At 40.5% G+C, this 22582-nt stretch overlaps 1 protein-coding gene across 9 annotated transcripts in view; it reads left to right on the forward strand.

Moving 5' to 3' along the window:
• BICC1 (BicC family RNA binding protein 1) overlaps positions 1-22582 on the forward strand; it is a 352390-nt gene that overhangs the window by 306031 nt on the left and 23777 nt on the right. For 7 of the 9 annotated variants that reach the window (XM_055589551.1, XM_055589552.1, XM_055589553.1 and 4 more), the window contains 4 exons: positions 537-693; positions 13569-13731; positions 16966-17005; positions 17310-17464. In XM_055589551.1, coding sequence (XP_055445526.1) covers positions 537-693; positions 13569-13731; positions 16966-17005; positions 17310-17464 — 515 coding nt within the window. The remainder of the gene's footprint in view (positions 1-536; positions 694-13568; positions 13732-16965; positions 17006-17309; positions 17465-22582) is intronic. The other 2 variants (XM_055589532.1, XM_055589529.1) reach the window with 2 other exon arrangements.

A 22582-nucleotide genomic window follows, 5' to 3' on the forward strand; every position in this document is an offset into this window, starting at 1 on the left:
TCTTTTTTTTTTTTTTTATCTTTTTTTTGCCCCAAAGTAACCGTTAATTTGTGTTCCTGCTTTTATTTTTTTTTAAATTTTAATTGGAGGCTAATTACTTTATAATATTGTGGTGGTTTTTGCCATATATTTCTATCAATCTTTAAAAAATATGAGGGTCTACTTTTCAGATTTCATCTTTCAGTTTTAAGATAGCCTTAATTTAAGGTATCATCTCTGTAGCTGAAAGCTGTTAATGCTGTGTCTCCATAGAGTCAGAATCTGATTAATTTCTATTGCAGGTGATTGTTGATAATAAGGTGATATTTTGATTTTTTTTTCTTTTTTTGATGTGGACCATTTTTAAGTCTTTATTGTATTCGTTTACAATACTGCTCTGTTTTATATTTTGGTCTTTTGGCTGTGAGGCATGTGAGATCTTAGTTTTCTGACCAGGGACTGAACCCTTACCCCCTGTATTGGAAGGCAAAGTCTTAACCACTGGACTCCCGGGGAAGTCCCCTGGATTTTTACTTTTTTTTTCTTCTCCTCTACAGGTTGTAATGATGCTTTTGTTGAAGTAGGCATGCCTCGAAGTCCTTCGCATTCTGGAAATGCTGGTGACTTGAAACAGATGATGGGTCCCTCCAAAGTTTCCTGTGCCAAGAGGCAGACAGTAGAACTATTGCAAGGCACGAAAAACTCACACTTACAGTATGTATCTTGATTTTGAAGCCCTTGATCCTTTGAAAGAAAGCACGTAACAGGTTGGATATATGTTAAACTGACTAGTTAGTGCTCTTTGGTTTAAGTGCATTTAATATTTGTGGGGTTTTTTTAATTTCTTTTTATAATTACCTTCTCTTTTTACTTTGAAAAATTTTATTAAGAAATAGTATCTGGTAACCTTCACCTTTATTATAAAACAAAATTCAACTAAGTAAATTTAAAGATCAAATTGATTTTATTCAACAGTTCATGAATCTTAGTGTTTTATCTGATTTGAAAAGGATCTGGATATCTAGTGACTATCCATCATTTAATTTAGCAAAACTTTACGATTTTAGGTTACAAATAATATTTTAGAGAAACTATTTTTAAAATTTACTGAAAAACTTTTATCTTATTTACATTTGCAGTAATCCCCTTTTATCTTTAGGGGATATGTTTCAAGACTTGCAGTGGATGCTTGAAACCATGGATAGTCCTGAATTCCACATATTCTCTGTTTTTTCTATACATACATAACTATGATAAAATTTAATTTATAAATTAGGTACAGTTAGAGATTAACAAAAGCTGATGAACACTTGCAACAATGAGATATGTGAATGTGGTCTCTCTCATTTTATCTCTCTCTAAACATCTAATTGTACTATACTCACGCGTCTTCTTGTGATGATGTGAGATGATGGAATGCCTGTGATGAAGTGAAGTGAGGCGAGTGATGTAGGCGTTGTGATGTAATGTTAGGCTGTTACTGACTTTCTGATGATACGTCAGGAGAAGAATCATGACCCTGGATCGTGGAGCCATGACACTGTTTATGGTTGGGGAATCCCAGGATGGAGTAGAGTGAGGTGGCAAGAAATTTCATCACACTATTCAGAACAGCAAACAATGTAAAACTTATGACTTATTTTTTGAAATTTTTCTTCTAATATTTTCAGGCTGAGGTTGATGGTAGGTAACTAAAACCATGGAAATTGAAACCACAGATTAAGGGGGACTACTGGATTCAATTTACTTGATTTATATAAGCACTTACTCTTTTAAAGCCACTTCAATAGAGCTTTTTTACAAATTAATTTTGGCAGTACTATCTGTAGGTGGAAAATTCAGAACATCTCTAACACATACACTGTTGTTTAGTTGATAAGTCGTGTCTAACTCTTCTGTTATTCTTTTATAGCCCACTGGGCTCCTCTGTCCGTGGGATTTCCCAGGCCGGAATACTGGAGTGGGTTGCCATTTCTTTCTCCAGGGGATCTTCCCAACTCAGAGATCAGACCCACATCTCCTGCACTGGTAGGCAGATTCTTTACCACCGAGACGCCTGGGAAGCCCCCAGCACATACATAGACACACATGAATCGACAGAGACCTTTTGGGTTCCACTTTTAAATTACTGCTGTGAATCAAGTACAATAATACAAAATTTCACTAGTCATAAAAAATATTGGATTTAAGTTGTTTTCTGGTAGGTGAAATAAGTCTGCTCAAAAGGGTGAAGTTTTTTACTGCATTGGTGGGGAAGACACTTAACATTTTTTTTGCCCACCTATGTTTCAAATGATCTTTCCCTTTTGTTCATCTTTTGATGGGAATTAACTCCCAGAAGTATTCTGGGGGTTATCAATTTTATGTTTTTTTTCAAACTTGAAACTTTTTATTTTATATTGGGGTATAGCCGATTAATGGGCTTCCTAGGTGGTGCTAGTGGCAAAGAACCCATCTGCCAGTGGAGGTAGACACAAGAGATGCAGGTTTGATCCTGGGTCGGGAAGATCTCCCTTCGAAGGAAGGCACGGCAACTCACTCCAGTATTCTTGCCTGGAGGATCCCGTGGACAGAGGTGGGCTACAGGCAATGGGGTCACAAAGGGTCAGACGTGACTGAAGTGACTACGTGTGCATGCACAGCCGATTGACAGTGTGGTGGTGCTTTCAGGCCAACAGTGAAGGGATTCAGCCACATATATACACGTATCCCACTCCAGTACTCTTGCCTGGAAAATCCCATGGACGGAGGAGCCTGGTGGGCTGCAATCCATGGGGTCTCTAAGAGTTGTACACGACTGAGTGACTTCACTTTCACTTTTCACTTTCATGCACTGGAGAAGGAAATGGCAACCACTCCAGAGTTCTTGCCTGGAGAATCCCAGGGACGGGGGAGCCTGGTGGGCTGCCGTCTATGGGGTTGCACAGAGTCAGACACAACTGAAAGTGACTTAGCATATACACGTATTCATTCTCCCCCAAGCCCTCTCCCATCCAGGCCGGTGCAGAACAGTACGAGTTCCATGTGCTGAACAGTAGGTCCTTGTTGGTTATCCGTTTTGAATGTGGCAGTGTGTACATGTCAGTCCCAAACTCCCTAACTATCCCTTCCCCTAGCAACCATAGGTTCATTTTAGTTCATTTGTATCTTTTTTTTTTTTTTTTAGATTCCACATGTAAGGGATGTCACACGATATTTCTCCTTGTCTGTCTGCTTTACTCAGTATGACACCCTCTAGGTCCATCCATGTTGCCGCCCACTCAGAAAATGGGCAAAAGACCTGCAGAGACATTTCTCCAAAGAGGACATACAGATGGCCAACAGGCACATGAAAAGATGCTCAGCATAGCTAGTTATTAGAAAAATGCAAATCAAAACTAGAGTGAGAAGTCACCTCACAGGTCAGAATGGCTATCATCAAAAAATCCACAAACAACAAATGCTGGAGAGGGTGTGGAGAGAAGGGACCCCTCCTACACTGTAGGAGGGAATGCAAACTGGTACAGCCACTGTGGAGAACAGCATGGAGGTTCCTTAAAAAACCAAAAATAGAGTACCATGTTACCCTGCAATCCCACTCCTGGGCATGTGTCCAGAGAAAAAAAAATGATCTGAAAGGATACGTGTACCCCAGAGTTCATTGCAGCACTGTTTACAAGTCAAGATATGGAAGCAAACTAAATGCCCATAGACAGATAAAGAAGATGTAATACACATATACAATATGCATATACAATATTACTCAGCATTAAAAAGAATGAAATGATCCCACAAGTTTTTAATGCAACATTTGCATCTCAGAGGTACAGGGAAAGAATAAAATTTCCTCCAAGGACTTTGGCTTCCTAAGGCCAGAATTTCTACAATACTTTTGAGATAAATAGTGGAGGTTTTAGGACTGATAAAAGAAATAGATGTTATAGTGAGTAAGTTCCTAGTTTTGCAAAGGTTTCTAAATTAAGGAAAAAGAGTTGTTCTTAATTTTTCCCCAAATTGGATTGCAGCCTAAGTGACATTATAGTTTGAGCTACCCATCCAACTACATTATGCTTAATTTGCTTTAAAAAAAAATGTATCAGGGAGAAGATTTCTAACTAAGATGGAAATCAAAAGATTTCTGTGTTCTGGATTTAGAGCTGTTTGCCTTTGAATATTTTAGTGCATCCTTTCACAAAGGCTTTAGAGTATTTTTCTTTCCCTCTGGGTGCATAGGTAGTTTCATTTTGCTTAAGAGAAGAGGTGTTAAAAAAAACTCCCCATCAGCTTTTGAATATCAGCTTCCAATTTTTGACCAACTTCTGATTACAGGTCACCTTCAGTTCAGTCACTCAGTTGTGTCCGACTCTTTGTGACCCCAAGAACCACAGCACGCCAGGCCTCCCTGTCCATCACCAACTATCGGAGTCCACCCAAACCCATGTCCATTGAGTCGGTGATGCCATCCAACCATCTCATCCTCTGTTGTCCCCTTCTCCTCCTGCCCTCAATCTTTTCCAGCATCAGGGTCTTTTCAAATGAGTCAGCTCTTTGCATCAGGTGACCAAAATATTGGAGTTTCAGCTTCAACATCAGTCCCTCCAATGAACACCCAGGACTTGGATCTCATGCAGTCCAAGGGACTCTCAAGAGTCTTCTCCAACACCACGGTTCAAAAGCATCAATTCTTCAGCACTCAGCTTTCTTTACAGTCCAACTCTCACATCGATACATGACCACTGGAAAAACCATAGCCTTGACTAGACAGATGTTTCTGCTTTCTAATATGTTGTCTAGGTGGGTCATAACATTTCTTCCAAGGGGTAAGCGTCTTTTTATGTCATGGCTGCAATCACCATCTGCAGTGATTTTGGAGCCCAGAAAAATAAAGTAAGCCACTGTTTCCCCATCTATTTGCCATGAAGTGATGGGACCAGATGCCATGATCTTTGTTTTCTGAATGTTGAGCTTTAAGCCAACTTTTTCACTCTCCTCTTTCACTTTCATCAAGAGGCTCTTTAGTTCTTCTTCACTTTCTGCCATCAGGGTGGTGTCATCTGCATATCTGAGGTGATGGATATTTCTCCTGGAAATCTTGATTCCAGTTTGTGCTTCTTCCAGTCCAGCGTTTCTCATGGTGTACTCTGCATATAAGTTAAATAAGCAGGGTGACAATATACAGCTTTGACGTATTCTTTTCCTATTTGGAACCAGTCTTTTGTTCCATATCCAGTTCTAACTGTTGCTTCCTGACCTGCATATAGGTTTCTCAAGAGTCAGGTCAGGTGGTCTGATATTCCCATCTCTTTCAGAATTTTCCACAGTTTATTGTCATCCACACAGTCAAAGGCTTTGGCATAGTCAATAAAGCAGATGTTTTTCTGGAACTCTCTTGGGTTTTTGATGATCCAGCGGATGTTGGGAATTTGATCTCTGGTTCCTCTGCCTTGTCTAAAACCAGCTTGAACATCTGGAAGTTCACGGTTCATGTACTACTGAAGCCTGGCTTAGAGAATTTTGAGCATTACTTTACTAGTGTGTGAGATGAGTGCAATTGTGGGGTAGTTTGAGCATTCTTTGGCATTGCCTTTCTTTGGGATTGGAATGAAAACTGACCTTTTCCAGTCCTGTGGCCACTGCTGAGTTTTCCAAATTTGCTGGCATATTGAGTGCAGCACTTTCACAGCATCATCTTTCAGGATTTGAAAGAACTCAACTGGAATTCCATCACCTCCACTAGCTTTGTTCATAGTGATGCTTCCTAAGGCCCACTTGACTTCACATTCCAGGATGTCTGGCTCTAGGTGAGTGATCACACACCATCATGATTATCTTTTTTGTACAGTTCGTCTGTGTGTCTTCTTAATATCTTCTGCTTCTGTTAGGTCCCTACCATTTCTGTCCTTTATTGAGCCCATCTTTGCATGAAATGTTCCCTTGGTATCTCTAATTTTCTTGAAGAGATCTCTAGTCTTCCCCATTCTATTGTTTTCCTCTATTTCTTTGCATTGATCACTGAGGAAGGCTTTCTTATCTCTCTTTGCTATTCTTTGTAACTTTGCATTCAAATGTGTATATCTTTCCTTTCTCCTCTGCTTTTCGCTTCCCTTCTTTTCACAGCTATTTGTAAGGCCTCCCCAGACAGCCATTTTGCTTTTTTGCATTTCTTTTCCATGGGGATGGTCTTGATCCCTGTCTCCTGTACAGTGTCACAAACCTCCATCCATATTTCTTCAGGCACTCTGTCTATCAGATCTAGTCCCTTGAATCTATTTCTCACTTCCACTGTATAATCATAAGGGATTTGATTTAGGTCATGCCTGAATGGTCTAGTGGTTTTCTCCACTGTCTTCAATTTCAGTCTGAATTTGGCAATAAGCAGCTCATGATCTGAGCCACAGTCAGCTGCCGGTCTTGTTTTTGCTGACTGTATAGAGCTTCTCCATCTTTGGCTGCAAAGAATATAATCAGTCTGATTTCAGCGTCGACCATCTGGTGATGTCCATGTGTAGAGTCTTCTCTTGCTTAAAAAAAACTTTTAACTCTCGTCAGTTTTCAGTATAGACAAACAGTAAATATTTCTGGCAGCGTTGAACAACCCCTTGGACTTAAAAGCTATTCCAAACGAGAGTGCAAAAATTATTTTATTTTCCTTTTTTTATTGGGTACTACACACAGAGATCCAGGAGTGCTGGCTCTGGTAAGAATTCTCACCCTTAACTGACTTCTGCCAGTTTTTTGAGAATCTCATCTGTAGGCTCCAAGGAGGGTTTAAAATAGAAGGTTAGCTCCAGTGTCTGTCAGAACTTGGCACAGTTTTTCATTCATTTCTATTTAATTTCCCTTAGCTATTCAAGGGAAGAATGTAGCAGTTTACAAGAAAATCCCTCAGAATCTCATCCTTTTTTGGGAAAGGCCCATACAGAGACCATCCTGTGAGGATGTCTACTGATGCTGAAAACTCGGCCTCTGTGCACCAGGGCTGAATTGAATCTCAGAGTGATGCTGGGGTGAAGTAGAAAAGAATAGCTTTATTACTTTGCCAGGCAAAAGAGGACTCTTCAGGCTTGTGCTCTGGAAAACTGTCCCAACATGGGAGGGTTTAGTGAGGAGTTTTACAGTAATAGTTCTAGGGCAGGTTGCTGATAAGGATCAGGGTGTGTGCAGGTCTCCATTCCTTTAACGTGCCTCAGGTGGTCTCCTAACCTGAGGAGCTTCCTAACCTAACCAGCTTCTCTGGTTCTCAAAGCTATCAAACCATGAGCTTCCCTCTGGAATGAGGACTGCTTCATCAAGTAGTTTGTCTTCCATTTGTTGAGGGTTTTAGTTCCCTGCTGCTACTGCTGCTGCTAAGTTGCTTCAGTCGTGTCCGACTCTGTGCGACCCCATAGATGGTAGCCCACGAGGCTCCCCTGTCCCTGGGATTCTCCAGGCAAGAACACTGGAGTGGGTTGCCATTGCCTTCTCCAATGCAGGAAAGTGAAAAGTGAAAGTGAAGTCGCTGAGTCTTGTCTGACTCTTAGCGACCCCATGGACTGCCGCCCACCAGGCTCCTCCATCCATGGGATTTTCCAGGCAAGAGTACTGGAGTGGGGTGCCATTGCCTTCTCTGTTTAGTTCCCTAGAAGAACTCAAAGATGTCCTTAAGTGTGTCTGATTGAGGTGGAGCCAGGACCCTGCCCCAAGGCCGCACGATTGTTTCTTGGCTGCGCCTGCCTCTGTATCCCCTTCCTTCCCTGATTAGCAACTGTTCAAATCTGCCCTTTGGAACTCAGGGAAGATCATACAGGCCAGATCCTGTTCCCTACATATAATAAACCGGGGATACAGAAAGGCTTCCCGACTAGAAGCCCCATGACCACTAAAATGGTGGACTTTTGTTGCAGTCTTGCAGTCTCTTCAGAGTGGAAAGACAGTTCAGACAGGATTACTTGAATGAGTACTCAAAGACTATAGGGGGTTCCTGGTGGTCCAGTGGTTAGAACTCTGCACTCTCACTGGTGAGGGCCTGGGTTCCATCCCTTGTTGGGGAACTAAAATCCCACAAGCAGCATGACATGGCCAAAAAAAAAAGTATAGAGGAGAGCAGTAGCAGATACCGGTCATATTATCTCTTGTTTTAGGTACCTCGTGCGTCTTTAATTTTTCATTAGCCTTTTTGCAATGAATCTTTCAGTGAAGCTATTTTGGAATTTTGAAGCCTTTTGGAGCATTCTGCATGTCAATTAAAATAGGTATCCTTCCCCCCTCTTTTTTTTTTTTTTTTTTTTTTGGTGGGAGTGGGGCAGGAAAGCTCTTGCTTTTAAGTGCAGTTCTTAAATGATCTTATATAATTGGAACATTCCTCATAATGGCCATTCTAATTATAGGTTGTCTTTAGTAACACTTTGACATTTTTATAGATAGTTACAGCTTCCAGGGCCATGGTTCTTAGATGTAAAATCAGCAAGTGTACCAGGAGGTAGAGTGCTTAACTCTTTGGATATTAAGGATCCCGTTTGTTTCAGCTAAGCCTTTTTGGGTTTGGGGGAGCCACATTAATATGTGCGGTGGGCCTAGGGGTTGTGTGGTATTTTACAGCGAGCCTTGTTGCATGGACATCTTCTTGAGGCTGGTGGATGAACTGGTGTCAAGCTAACCTATACAGCTTATGTGACCAGCTTATTTGAACTCGGGAGTCCTTGAGTTAGGTGGAGAGTACTTCATCAGCTTTTAAAGGCTTCACCCTTGCCCACTAATTTTTGCAAATTTTTGGCCACAGAGATTCCTAATAGCAGTAGCTTGTACAAAACAAGATGAACAAACACGTACAACTTAAATCGGCAGTAACCAAAAGATTCTTCTGCGTCCCAGCCATTTAAAGGCCCTGTGTGCACCCCAACAATTCCTGCCATGGGACCCTGGCCTGGGGAAAGACCTGAACCAGCAGACCTCAACAAATGGGGACTGAGGACTAGGGGCTCCACATATATAGTTCCCACATGGATCTTGGGACAGAATCAAGGCCTGGGGGTTTCCACCAATTAATTGACTGTCATGGTCTGAAGTAAAGGGTAGGGGCTTGAGCTCCAGGCAGAGCCATCTGCCAGATTCAGCTGACCTTCCCTGTACTGGGAAGCCCATTAGATTGGGAGCTCAGTGCAAAGAGAGCAGAGCTCAGAACTGAAAGGAACTTACCTACAGACCTCAGAAACAGAGAGAGACAGAGAACTGAAAAGGGTTTGCAGGTACCACACCCATGTCTCATGCCCAAAGTTACTGGAAGTCTCCTTCAGTCTTATTACTGCCATCAAATCTGTTAAAAAAAAAGAAAAAGAAAACTAAAATTAAACTCAGTTTAAAGATCAGATTTGCTTTATTCAACGATTCATGAATCAGCAGCATCCCATCTAGTAAATAGAAAGAAGCTCCAAAATGCTGTAGAAAACGTTTTTAAAGCAGCCAAAAGGAGGGACAAGGAAGTCTTCCACAAAAGAAAGGATTATTTTAGGCAAGGTCACCTTTCTGCGAAGTCAAGTGGACCTTAGGAAGCATCGCTACGAACAAAGCTAGTGGAGGTGATGGAATTCCAACTGAGCTATTTCAAATCCTAAAAGGTGATGCTGTGAAAGTGCTGCACTCAGTATGCCAGCAAATTGGAAAACTCAGCAGTGGCCACAGGACTGAAAAAGGTCAGTTTTCATTCCAATCCCAAAGAAAGGCAATGCCAAAGAATGTTCGAACTATTGCACAATTGCAGTCTTCTACTAGCAAAGTAATGTTCATAATTCTCCAAGCCAGGCTTCAACAGCACTTGAACCATGTACTTCCAGAGGTTCAAGCTGTATTTAGAAAAGGCAGAGGAACCAGAGATCAAATTGCCAACATCCACTGAATCATGGAAAAAGCAAGAGAGTTCCAGAAAAACATGTATTTCTGCTTTATTGACTATGCCAAAGCCTTTGACCGTGTGGTGGTGGTTTAGTCATTGTGTCTGACTCTTGCGACCCCATGGACTGTAGCCTGTCAGACTCCATGGGAGTCCTGTCCATGGGATTGTGTAGATCACAACAAACTGTGGAAAATTCTTCAAGAGATGGGTATATCATACCATCTGACCTGCCTCCTGAGAAATCTGTATGCAGGTCAAGAAGCAACAGAACTGGATATGAAACAACAGACTGGTTCCAAATTGGGAAAGGAGTATGTCAAGGCTGTATATTGTCACCTTGCTTATTTAACTTATATGCAGAGTACATCACGCGAAATGCCAGGCTGGATGAAGCACAAGCTGGAATCAGGATTGCTGGGAGAAATATCAATAACCTCAGATACGCAGATGATACCACCCTTATGGCAGAAAGGGAAGAGGAACTAAAGAGCCTCTTGATGAAAGTAAAAGAAAAGAGTGAAAACGCTGGCTTAAAACTCAACATTCAAAAAATAAGATCATGGCATCTGGTCCCATCACGTCATGGCAAATAGATGGGGAAACATTGGAAACAGTGAGAGACTTTATTTTTGGGAGCTCCAAAATCACTGCAGATGGTTACTGCAGCCATGAGATTAAAAGATGCTTGCTCCTTGGAAGAAAAGCTATGACCAACCTAGACAGCATATTAAAAAGGAGAGACATTACTTTGCTGACAGGTCCATCTCGTCAAAGCTATGGTTTTTCCTGTAGTCATGTATGGATGTGAGAGTTGGACTGTAAACAAAGTTGAGGGCCGAAGAATTGATGCTTTTGAACTGTGGTGTTGGAGAAGACTCTTGAGAGTCCCTTGGACTGCAAGGAGATCCAACCAGTCCATCCTAAAGGAAATGAGTCCTGAATATTCACTGGAAGGACTGATGCAGAAGCTGAAATTCCAGTACTTTGGCCACCTGATACGAAGAACTAACTCATTGGAAAAGACCCGGATGCTGGGAAAGATTGAAGGCAGAAGGAGAAGGGGATGACAGAGGATCCCCCTGTCATCGCTGACATGGTGGACATGAATTTGAACAAGCTCCAGGAGTTGGTGATGGACAGGGAGGCCTGGCGTGCAGCAGTCCATGGGGTTGCAAAGAGTCAGACATGACTGAGTGACTGAACTGAACTGACCTTCCTTTGGGAGAAGGCAGGGGTCTGTCTGGCAGATTACCTCACAAGTGTTGGCCAGGAAATTCCAGATAAGACTGTTAACACTGTATCACCAGGAGAGGCTGAAACTGCAGTTAGGCTAGAAAGCTTTGGTTTGTTGATGTTGGATTTAGCACAAGTGACTCCATTTTGGGCCTGTTGTCTCTGTAAATCTTCTTTGTTTTCCTGCCCTTCTTTCAGCTGGTTGGGTTTATATGTGGAGCCTTTAAACCACCTCTTTTGCTCTGAAACTTGAACATTCTCTCTGCTCTTCGGTAATCAGCCCGGCGATTTTAACTCTGAATTTTGCTGTAAGAAATTTTCTCAGTGTGGATTCTCCTTCATTTGGCTTTGAATTTCCAACTTAATCTATGGCTCCCTGTTCCAAGTTAGTTAATTGTTCACTTTGATAATAAATACATGGTAGTATCATGAATTTACTTATTAAACAAAACTGTGAATATAATACCTGTGTTATATTAAATATAAATATAAATATGGGCTTCCCTGATAGTTGGTAAAGAATCCGGCTGCAATGCAGGAGACCCTAGTTTGATTCCTGGGTCGGGAAGATCCATTGGAGAAGGAATAGGCTACCCACTCCAGTATTGTTGAGCTTCCCTTGTGACTCAGCTGGTAAAGAATCCCCCTGCAATGCGGGAGACCTGGGTTCAATCCCTGGGTTGGGAAGATCCCCTGGAGAAGGGAAAGGCTACCCACTCCAGTATTCTGGCCTGGAGAATATACAGTCCATGGGGTCGCAAAGAGTTGGACTTGACTGAACGACTTTTCACTTCTTTCACTTATATTAAATATAGTTCTCCCTTGCCATAGCACTGTTAAGGATAACACATGTGTTATCTTTACTTTCTTTTTCCATTTATTTTTTTCAAATAGGCAGTCTCTTCATGTTTTAAAAATGCAGAACAGTGGAATGCTTCCACATTGAAAAGTTTTGCTCCCATCCATTTCATCCACCCAATTTCCTCTACTGTCTTTTATATCCTTACAGAATAGAGTGTCTCTAGGCAAATATAACACATGTATTTTTTAATTAAATTTTTTTATTGAAGCATGGTTGATTTAGAATGTGTTAAATAATAATTCTATTCTTACTTCCTCCATTCCTCAGCAAAATCAGTTTTGCTTTCATGAAAAGAAAAATCTGTTCTACTTTTATAAAGTCTTTGATTAATTATCATTGCTCCCATTTTGTCCAAATCTGCTTTATCTGTATTTTTCTTGACATGGTACTAATATGCCAAATTAACATTATTTGTTATAGGGGGCTTCCCTGGTGGCTCGGATGGTAAAGCATCTGCCCGTAATGTGGGAGACCGGGGTTTGATCCCTGGGTTGGGAAGATCCCCTGAAGAAGGAAATGGCAACCCACTCCAGTATTCTTGCCTGGAAAATCCCATAGACAGAGGACCCTGGTAGGCTACAGTCCAAGGGATTGCAAAGAGTTGGACATAACTGAGTGACTTCACTTTCTTTCTTTCTTTCTTAGAGGAATAATGTTAGGTTAGAGAAATAATTCTGGCTTTAAAACCAGCAGTGATGTGCACTGCATACTTCCTTGCCTTCGCTTACGCTGTTCCCTCTTGAGTTACTGCTGTTCAATGGTGAACCTGCAGATGCCCTTTCAATTCCAGGTCACAAGCCCGTGTGAGGCCTATGTGAACTTTTGTCAAACAAACAAAGCTCTTTGCTCTTCCTGTTGTGTTCTAATAGCCTTTACTAAATTCCTCTGAATTCCCCTGGTACAACTAAATAGTGAATGATACAAAAAAGAATGTGTGAACAGATTAGCTCTTTGACTAATACTGTTTGTTATTTCTGTTTTACTTGAGCTTAACCTTCAGTTGGAGTTAAGCTTGAGGTGCATGTCTAGGGCACTATAAATTCTTATAATTCAGATAACTCTCCCTCGTTTTAAGAAGCACTTTCATGAGGTGTTCTTTCCCTGCACCCTGAACAGATACTAAACAACATTTATTTATCTGCTGCCTTTATCACAGCAGATTTGTAGCAACATCATGTGTATTGCACACAGATGGAATGGGTTATCTGCATGCTTTCAGACTGACTCAGTTTGTTCAGATTAGGTAAATATCGGTCAGAGGTCTCTCCTTGATGTCTATAAATTAGAAATCCTGTCTGTATTCCTATTTCATATGCACCATATACAGAATGTCATGTATACATATTTACTTTGCGTGAATATATATCTTGAAATAGTTTCAACACCATGTTGAGAGTCAGCAAATCTGTGTTCGTATCCCGTCTCTACCATTTACCAGAGGCGGGACCTTGGATAAGGTGCTTCCCCCATGTGAAAAATGGGGACAGTAATACTGCCTACCTCATAGCAGTGCTGTGAGGGTTGCATGAGCTAATACCTGTAAACGGTGGGCATGGTAAGCCTAAATAGTAAACGTGGCCCCTGGCAAAGGTGTGTACATGTGCGTGTAACAGTGGCATGTGCAATTCCAGACTCTTTCTTTCACAGCAGCACTGACAGGCTGCTCTCAGATCCTGAACTGAGTGCTGCAGAAAGCCCACTGGCTGACAAGAAGGCTCCGGGGAGCGAGCGCGCTGCCGAGAGGGCCGCCCAACAGAACAATGAAAGGGCCCGCCTTGCCCCACGGCCGTCATACGTCAACATGCAGGTAATGAGTAAAAAAAAAAAAATGCGAGAGTCATCCAAGTATAAGCTGTCTAGACTGAGGGAAATGGGGAATTCAGTGAGCCTTTAGCAGTAGAGCAGAAATTCCGTTTTCCTTCTGCATGCTCAGTTCAGTTCAGTTTAGTTGCTCAGTTGTGTCCGACTCTTTGCCACCCCATGGACTACAGTGTATGCCATGCCTCCCTGTCCATGGTCAACTCCTGGAGTTGACTCAAACTCATGTCCATTGAGTTGATGATGCCTACTCAAAATTAAGTTTAAATATATATGCAGTAGTTAGGAATTCGGAAAAGGCAATGGCACCCCACTCCAGTACTCTTGCCTGGAAAATCCCATGGATGGAGGAGCCTGGTAGGCTGCAGTCCATGGGGTCGCTAAGAGTCAGACAGGACTGAGCGACTTCACTTTCACTTTTCATTTTCATGCACTGGAGAAGGAAATGGCAACCCACTCCAGTGGTCTTGCCTGGAGAATCCCAGGGACGGGGGAGCCTGGTGGGCTGCTGTCTATGGGGTCGCACAGAGTCGGACACGACTGAAGCGACTTAGCAGCAGCAGCAGCAGCAGTTAGGAGTTGCTTTTGCTATAAACATTAAAAATGAAATGCAGGATTTAGTTTAAGTGAGGAGAATTCTTTAAAATATTAAAAGTGATCTAACATGGTCTATGTCACTGTGTCTTATGCAAATGACATTTTTCTTCTGTTACTTAAATAATTTAGATAAATATGCGAGCTATTTCTGAGCATTTACTACCTCATGACATAGTCTTAGATAAATAGATATAATATCCTTCTATCTGTGAAATGGGGAAGATGAATTTGTTTGGTGCTCCTTAGACAGTTATAAAAATATAATAATGTGAGGCTTTAGTTTTTTGAAAGGAGATACTAAATGTTATTGATGATTATGTTGGTTCACAGATTTTTATGATTACTTTAAACAATTTCCTCAGCAGGGATTTTCTCTGTATCCATTTTCAAACATTGGTCCAATTACCAAAAAAAAAAAAAAAAAATAGACTATTGATCATGGAATTCAGAAATCTGATTTTTTTATTGATCACAATATGAAAGATAAGGATTCTGTGCTTTTAGAGATGTCTGTAAACATTTGGCTTCAGTGTCTGAATTAATGAGTAGACTTACTACTTCATAGTAAGATACATCATCTCCATCTCCCCACCTCCAAAAGAGAAAAAAAAACTTCACAAAGTCTTAGAAATAAAGTTGTCACAAATATGTCAAAGAAATTAATTCATGAAACTAAATTGTACTTCTGTAATTCCAGTGAAAACTACCGCACAGTCCTGCTTGTCTGCTTATCCTAATCCTTTGCATTTGAACCTTTTCATGTTTTTAGATGAATGTTTTTACAAGAGCCATGGCCTTTACAAGGTGCAAAGTTAAAAACAAACATTTATTACATTTTCTCTGGTGGATATATTTTCAGTTATTATACATTAAAGTTTTCTCACTTAAAAAGTATCAGATTCCTTTATGGTCCCTTTGTGAGTTTCACTCATCTTGTGAGTCTTGTCTTTTTCATTGAGTTTATACCTGTAGTGAGCCATTTCATGTTCCTTTCTTTTAAGATGGATGAGAGTATTCCTGGCGATAGAGTTTCAATTTAAATAGATGTTATTTATGCCATTAGTGAAGAGCTGACTTTTAAAATCACTAAGAAATCAATGGTAAGAGTTACTGAGCTTTGATAGGGAGTGAGATTGAAGACTTCTGTGATTTCTGGAGCTAACGATGACCTTTGTCTCCTGAGATGACCTTTGTCTCCTGACCGTTCTTGGACTTCTGAATCTCCAGCTCTCTTTTCACATTTATCTCACTTTCTAATGTATTTTGTGGTTATTTCTCGCTCTCCTCCCTGCTAAGCCTCCATATGATTTGAGGCTATAGATTATTTTTGATTCATTGTTTTATTCTTCCACAAAGTGTAGCACAGTATCTATAACTGGAAGGCAATCAATAAATATTTATTGAACAAGTAACTGTAGAATCTCCTCACATCTTGCCTTAGTCATTAAAAGTTGATTTTAACTCCCAGAGCCATTTTAGACCTAGGATTTCAAACATCAAACTGTGTTATCTAACAGTCTGACCCTCCCAGTTTACTGCCATGTTCCTTCTGGTTGGTCAGAGTCAGCCAGTCTACTTACATTATTTTGACCCAAGCATTTGTAGTAGTTTTTGCTTTTAGAAGTATCCTGTTTCAGACCATAAATTATATGGACACCCTGCATATGATGGTATAGTCCTCCTGGGAGGAAGGGCCAAAGGGCTCTTGTCAGTGGGTTCTTGACCTATCTTTGAGACATTTTTTTTCCTAACTTACTGAAGTATAGTTGATTTACGATATTGTGTTAGTTTCAGTTGTATAGCAAAGTAGATAAACATATATATGTATATATCTCTGTTCTTAGTTTTTTATTTATAAGAGACATTTAAAAATCAAGCCTAAGTTCCTGAAACACGAGAGTTGAGAACCCTGAATCAGCATTTGAGATGTAGCTATATCTGGACTTCACCTCGGTCTGTATATAGACCCATCTGTGTCTAGTCACATACTCAGTGTGGATGAGAAGAATAAGTGGTGCCATCCTAGTCCTGTGCAATACAAGATAAATAAGTTTCATTTTTTAACTTAGGTTTATATTTTTATTTAGGTTTAATTTTAATGTTCTACTTGTGTCATTATTAAAGCTAGACATTTGTCATTTATGTCATTTTAAAAGCACAGATGATGCCAATTAAGTTACATAATTTCATAGGTTGTTGTGACATCATACCATTTTACCCAAATGAAGAGGGGATTTTGAGAAACAAGGGAGGCCAATAATAGATAACCTGAAAGTATTTTGAGAATGCATTGTTTTGAAATTTAGCATAACTCTTAATAAGTTAGCATAGATTGATCCTGGTATATTAAATATCCATAATAAAGAGGAATTTTTTTCCCTTTGAAGGAAGATTTCTGACTCTTGTCACTGTCATGACTTAAAGTCAGAAGTAGTGTATTATTATAATGAATTGGTTTTGAAAACATGTTTAAGTTTATCAGACTTGCATGGATTACTGTCACATTATGGTGCAGAGCTTAGCGTTTGTCTCAGGCAGGTTCATGGGCTGTAGTCGTGTAATCTTTTTGTGGAGTATTGGTGTGACATTTGGATAAACTGACAATAAAGATATTTTCTGTCTTTTTTAGGCATTTGACTATGAACAGAAGAAGCTATTAGCAACCAAAGGTATATGATACATTATGATCTATACTTTGATTTTTTTCAGTAGACACGTAAAAACTTTTTCAGTACTGATATTGAACTGAGAAACTGGACTTTCATAAAAGGAAACTGAGAATGTTTCAGTTCAAGTTGCATAAACTTTGTTGAGGTTGAATAGATTAGCATTAGATCAATTAAGAAATAATGTATCATTTTAAAATTTACTGTTAACTTGTATAAAATGTTTTATGAAGACATTTTAAGGTATTTTGTGTTAAGAAATGCATTAAAAATAGCAAGCATTTGTTTTATGTTCTCTTTTCCAAAGCTATGTTAAAGAAACCAGTGGTGACGGAGGTCAGAACACCCACAAACACGTGGAGTGGCCTGGGGTTTTCTAAATCCATGCCCGCTGAAACCATCAAGGAGCTGAGAAGGGCCAACCATGTGTCATATAAGCCCACAATGACGACCACCTTTGAGGTTTGTAGAGACATGCCCTACTTACTCTTCCCCTTGATTCTCTCAGCAAAAGAGAACCATCTTCTCTCCTCTCCCGTTCTCTATTTACATAAGGACAATTTCTTAATGGTGATTTGCTTTAATTTCTAATATTGTAAACGTATTGCTATGAAATAGATACAGTCTGATATATTATGATCTTTTGCATGTTTTCTTTCAAAGTTGTTGATCAGCTATGAAGGAAATTCGGATAAATATGTTTTTGTTAGGGGAGAATGTCGGAGAGCAGGGCTGAGATTAAGCAAAGGGCATATGTAATATGCCATATAAAAATGTATAAGGAATCCCTTCATTCCAGGGTATCGCTCACAAGCCCACCAGAGGGGGAAAAGGCAATTATTCAACAAAAACAAGTTTGCAGATCTGAGTTAAAAATTCAGTGTGTTCAGATGTGCCAGGAACACAGCAGGAAGTATCACAAACAAGAGCTCCAAAACATGATGCTTCCCAGATGTTCGCTGCAGGGCTTAGGGGTGAGACGGGGAAGCTGGCATCCTCACCACAGGGAGAGGGACCCAGAGCTCCTTGCTTCTTGGCTGGGCTGTACGTGACTCAGTCAGCAAGGCCTTTTCAGTTGCAGACTGTCAGATTTTGGCTCTAAGTCTTTTGCAAGTGCAGGTGGAGTTAGAATGTGTGTGCATGCACACACTCACACACACAACTGCAGAGACTGCACAAACCTAAAAGATGGATGAAAATTATCAATCCAAGAATCACAATGTTCAGTCAGACCACTGGAGGCTCAAAAACAAATACTGGTTAAGCATTTCATAATTGTTAGTCTAATCACTAGCATTTGCAGATTGACCTTCATTTCTCCACCCATTTTCTTTGTAATAAATTAGAATGTTGATGAAAGGCAAATACAAACATGCGATTTTTCCCCCCTTTGTCTCTTTGAGAAAGTGAAAAAGAAAGTATTATTGAAATACTAAAAAGCACAGTCTCCTGCAAATTTCATTGTCAGACTTACAGTAGCAACTTGGCAGGGTATATTTAAAGTCTGAAGTTACTGTTGGCAGCTAGAATGCAGGAATCATTGTGAACAATTTGAGGCCCTAGGAGGTATACACCCCTCTTTCTGCCATTATAGCTCTGAGAGAAAGTCAACATCTCGTTTCATTGGCAGAGACCTTAAAAACTGCTGTGCTCATTCTTAGGCTTCCACTGATAGACCTGCAGTCGTCTGTTGAGCTCACCCCCACCTTGAGCGGAATGGAGCTTTAGGTGGTTGATTATGTTTCTGTCATTTCAGAGATGAAATAGTTCAGTTTAGAAATGCTAATTCAGTTCTGTTCTCAGAGACCAATAGGATGACAGGTTGAAATGACGATCGTTCTAATAAAGTAGTTGTCAAATGCAGGGGCTGTGGGAACCTGACAGCCACCACCGACACACGTACAGCTCTGATGAGTGACTTCACGCCTCAGAGCCCGTTTTCTCATTGCAGTTATTCTGAGCATGCTGTGGGAGAAGGCACCCAGTGCTTAGTGTGGTGTGCAGGAAGTCTCGGTAATATTTAGCAACTCCTGTTATTTCCACCAAAGAACTTTACCCCGAGGAAAACGAAGAGCCTGATGAAAGATGTGATTCATATACATATATGAATGCTTATTACTGGAAGTATTTCTGTACATTCAAACTAGATATGCTTTTTATATCTAAAGGAATACTTTAAAGTGTTACATGAACACATAATGTGCTAGTAGTAATTACCTTAAATCACATTCATTTATTTCTTTGATGTTTTATACGGTACATTTTCATGCACGAGCTTATTTGATCCCTATAAATTCCAAGCAAGGGAAAGGGTCCCAGATCAGTTAAGTGTCTTACTTGAGGTCATGGCATTAGTTGTTAGAAAAAAGGACTTGAATTCATTTTGCAAAATTTCTTTATCCTCGGGCTTTTCCTAATGGTTTAACTCAGAGGGTACATAGCAAGTTAGTTAGTGTTAGTCACTCAGTCATGTCCGACTCTTGCAGCCCCATGGATTGCAGCCCACAAGGCTCCTCTGTCCATGGAATTTCCAGGCAACAATATTGGAGTGGGTTGCCATTTTCTTCTCCAGGGGATCTTCCCGACCCAGGGATTGAACCTGGGTCTCCCACATTGCAGGCAAATTCTTTACCATACAAGGTGATTTATAAATGCTCTAGAGCCATGTTAAAAGATGTAAGAATCACTTGGTGCACTTAAAAATGCAGATTCTTCCCCAAGCATCTTGCTCATCAGGGAAACAGCCAGCAGGAACCAGTAATTTACATTTTCACCAAAAGCCTAGTCTGATTCTGATGCAGGCACCCTCCTGGAAACACTGCTCTGCAGGGACCTGCTGTAAAGGGGAATGACTCAGACGTGATGTCAGAACCTGGAGGGCCTCTGCTCTGGGTCTTGTCCAAGGATGAGTAGACCACTCTCTATGGGTTTGACTTTGCAGGTTCCTGACTCAGTGGCTGAATCCCTCCTGTGGCTTTTCTTGCTTTGGTTCTCTCGGGCCAGCCTGTTCCACCTTACTGCCTAATGTCTAACAGCTCATTCACATTGAAAGGTGGGGGAGAGGATGAAACCAGCGAGATCAGTGCCAGGGCATTCACCAGGTAACCTGCTTTTATTCACGGCCCCTTTAAATGTGGTGATAAGAAAGAGAATCAGGCTTTCTTAGGGAATGGTTCTAGATTCTCACGGTGTGGAGGACTTTCATACAGCCCAGAGCCATCAAAAGGAGGTAAAAAGGCCCTTACCTGGCATGATCTGATACTCTGAAGCAGCTGCTCTTTGTGAATGCCTGCCCTCCTCTTTATTCTGCTAAAACTCAGAGGGATTGTTAACTGGGCAATTAATGGGTTAGAACATAGGGACAGGGTGGGAATTGAGAAGGACCTGGGGGAAAGTGGAAAGGGCTTAAATTTTTTTAAAAAAGATTTACCACATCTCCACTTGTAGCACTATTTTAAAATCAGAGGGTGGTTACAGCCAGAATGGCCATCATCAGAAAATCCGCAAACAATAAATGCTGGAGAGAGTGTGGAGAGAAGGGAACACTCTTACACTGTTGATGGGAATATAAAGTGGTATAGCTATGATGGAAGTTTCTTAAAAAATTAAAAATGGAGCTACCTTATGACCCTGCAAGGAGATCAAACCAGTCAATCCTAAAGGAAATCAGTCCTGAATATTCATTGGAAGGACTGTTGCTGAAGCTGAAACTTCAGTACTTTGGCCACCTGATGCAAAGAACTGACTCATTGGAGAAGACCCTGGTGCTGGGAAAGATTGAGGGCAGGCGGAGAAAGGGATGACAGAGGATGAGATGGTTGGATGGCATCACCGACTCGATGGACATGAGTTTGAGCAAGCTCTGGTAGTTGGTGACAGACAGGGAAGCCTGATGTGCTGCAGTCCATGGGGTTGCAAAGAGCCGGACACAACTGAGCAACTGAACTGAACTGATTGATGACTCTGCAATCCCACTCCTGGGCATATATTCAGAGAAAAACATGATCAAAAAGGATATATGTATCCTGTGTTCACTGCAGCTCTGTTTACAGTAGCCAAGACATGGAAGCAACCTAAATGTCCGTTGACAGAGGAATGGATAAAGAAGATGTGGTACAAATATACAAACAATGGAATATTACTCAGCTATCTAAAAGAATGAAATAAGGCCATTTGCAGCAACATGAGGGACCTAGAGATTGTTATACTGAGTGAAGTAAGTCAGAGGAGAAATATCATATGATATCCTTTACATGTGGAATCTAAAAAGAAATGATACAAATGAACTTATAAAACAGCAACAGACTCACAGACTATGAGAATGAGCTTTATCGTTGCCGGGGGATGGATGGGAGAAGGCATAGTTAGAGAGTTTGGGGTTGACATGTACACACTGCTATATTTAAAATGGATAACCAACAAGGTCTGTATAGCACATGGAGCTCTGCTCAATGTTATGTGACAGCTTGGGTGGGAGGGGAGTTTGGGGGTCAATGGATACATGAAGATGTATGGCTAAGTCCCTTCGCTGTTCACCTAAAACTATCACAACATTGTTAATTGGCTATACACCAATACAAAATAAAAAGTTAAAAAAAATTAGGGGGTAGTTAGAAACACTCTTTTTCCTTATTCTTTTCCAAAGAAAACCAAAACCAAATGGACAAGTAGAATGCTCTAGGGAAGCACGTTTAGCCAATGGGTCCTGACCGGTGTGGGTTACCCAGTGTGCAGGGGATCAAGGCACATGTTTTCCTGCTCTAGGAAGCTTGCTTTAGGCAAGAAACTGATGCTTTGAACACCCTGTTCACATTACTGAGAAACTAGACTTGAGCGACTGTTTCCAGTTTTAAGGCATTTTTGAGAAATTAGACTTTTCCAAAGAACTCGTTTAGATAAGAAGCAAGTAGCTTGAGGCTTATTTTTGTTTTCTTCAAGACTCAGAAGTATGACCCTATCCACTTAATGATATACTGGGACAGCAAAGGTCAAACAAAAGGTTGCTTTGACCTGCAGTTTTTCTGACATATCAACAGAACTAAAGAGTTTTGGATTTTCCTTTTCTTTTTGCCACTTATCTCTTAAAGGCATTAGAAATGGTTGGTTGCATATTCTCTGGAGCAGGTAAAACCTGCATCGGAAGTTAAAAGAAGGTTTTAAATTTACCCCTAAGAGTAATGAGGTTGTCTGACTATTTTAAGTCTTAAAAATCTAAATAATCTTGTGATATTTACCAGTTTGTTTTCTTCTAACATATCACAACAAACTGTTAAATATCACAAGATTATTTTTTATTTAATGTTTTTAGAAAACATCATGTTTAGCCAGCTTAGATCTTAGATCTTAGATGAGTGACTTTTTTATACTCAAAAAGAGTTTAGATACAGAAGTTTTAAAATATATAGAAATACTGCATAATGGTCTCTTTCCTGGTAATTTAACCAGTTTTGAGCATGTTCTTATTTTTCTTGCTGCATGGAATTTATCTGGTTGAATTACGTTAATGATGGTTTTAACTGAAAACCCCATTTTTTTGGTGTGAGGAGCCTTCCTTTCCTTAGGCCCCTTCCCGAAAGTCAG

Source organism: Bubalus kerabau, chromosome 1 (genome assembly GCF_029407905.1).
Source record: "Bubalus kerabau isolate K-KA32 ecotype Philippines breed swamp buffalo chromosome 1, PCC_UOA_SB_1v2, whole genome shotgun sequence".
Lineage (NCBI taxonomy): Eukaryota > Metazoa > Chordata > Mammalia > Artiodactyla > Bovidae > Bubalus > Bubalus kerabau.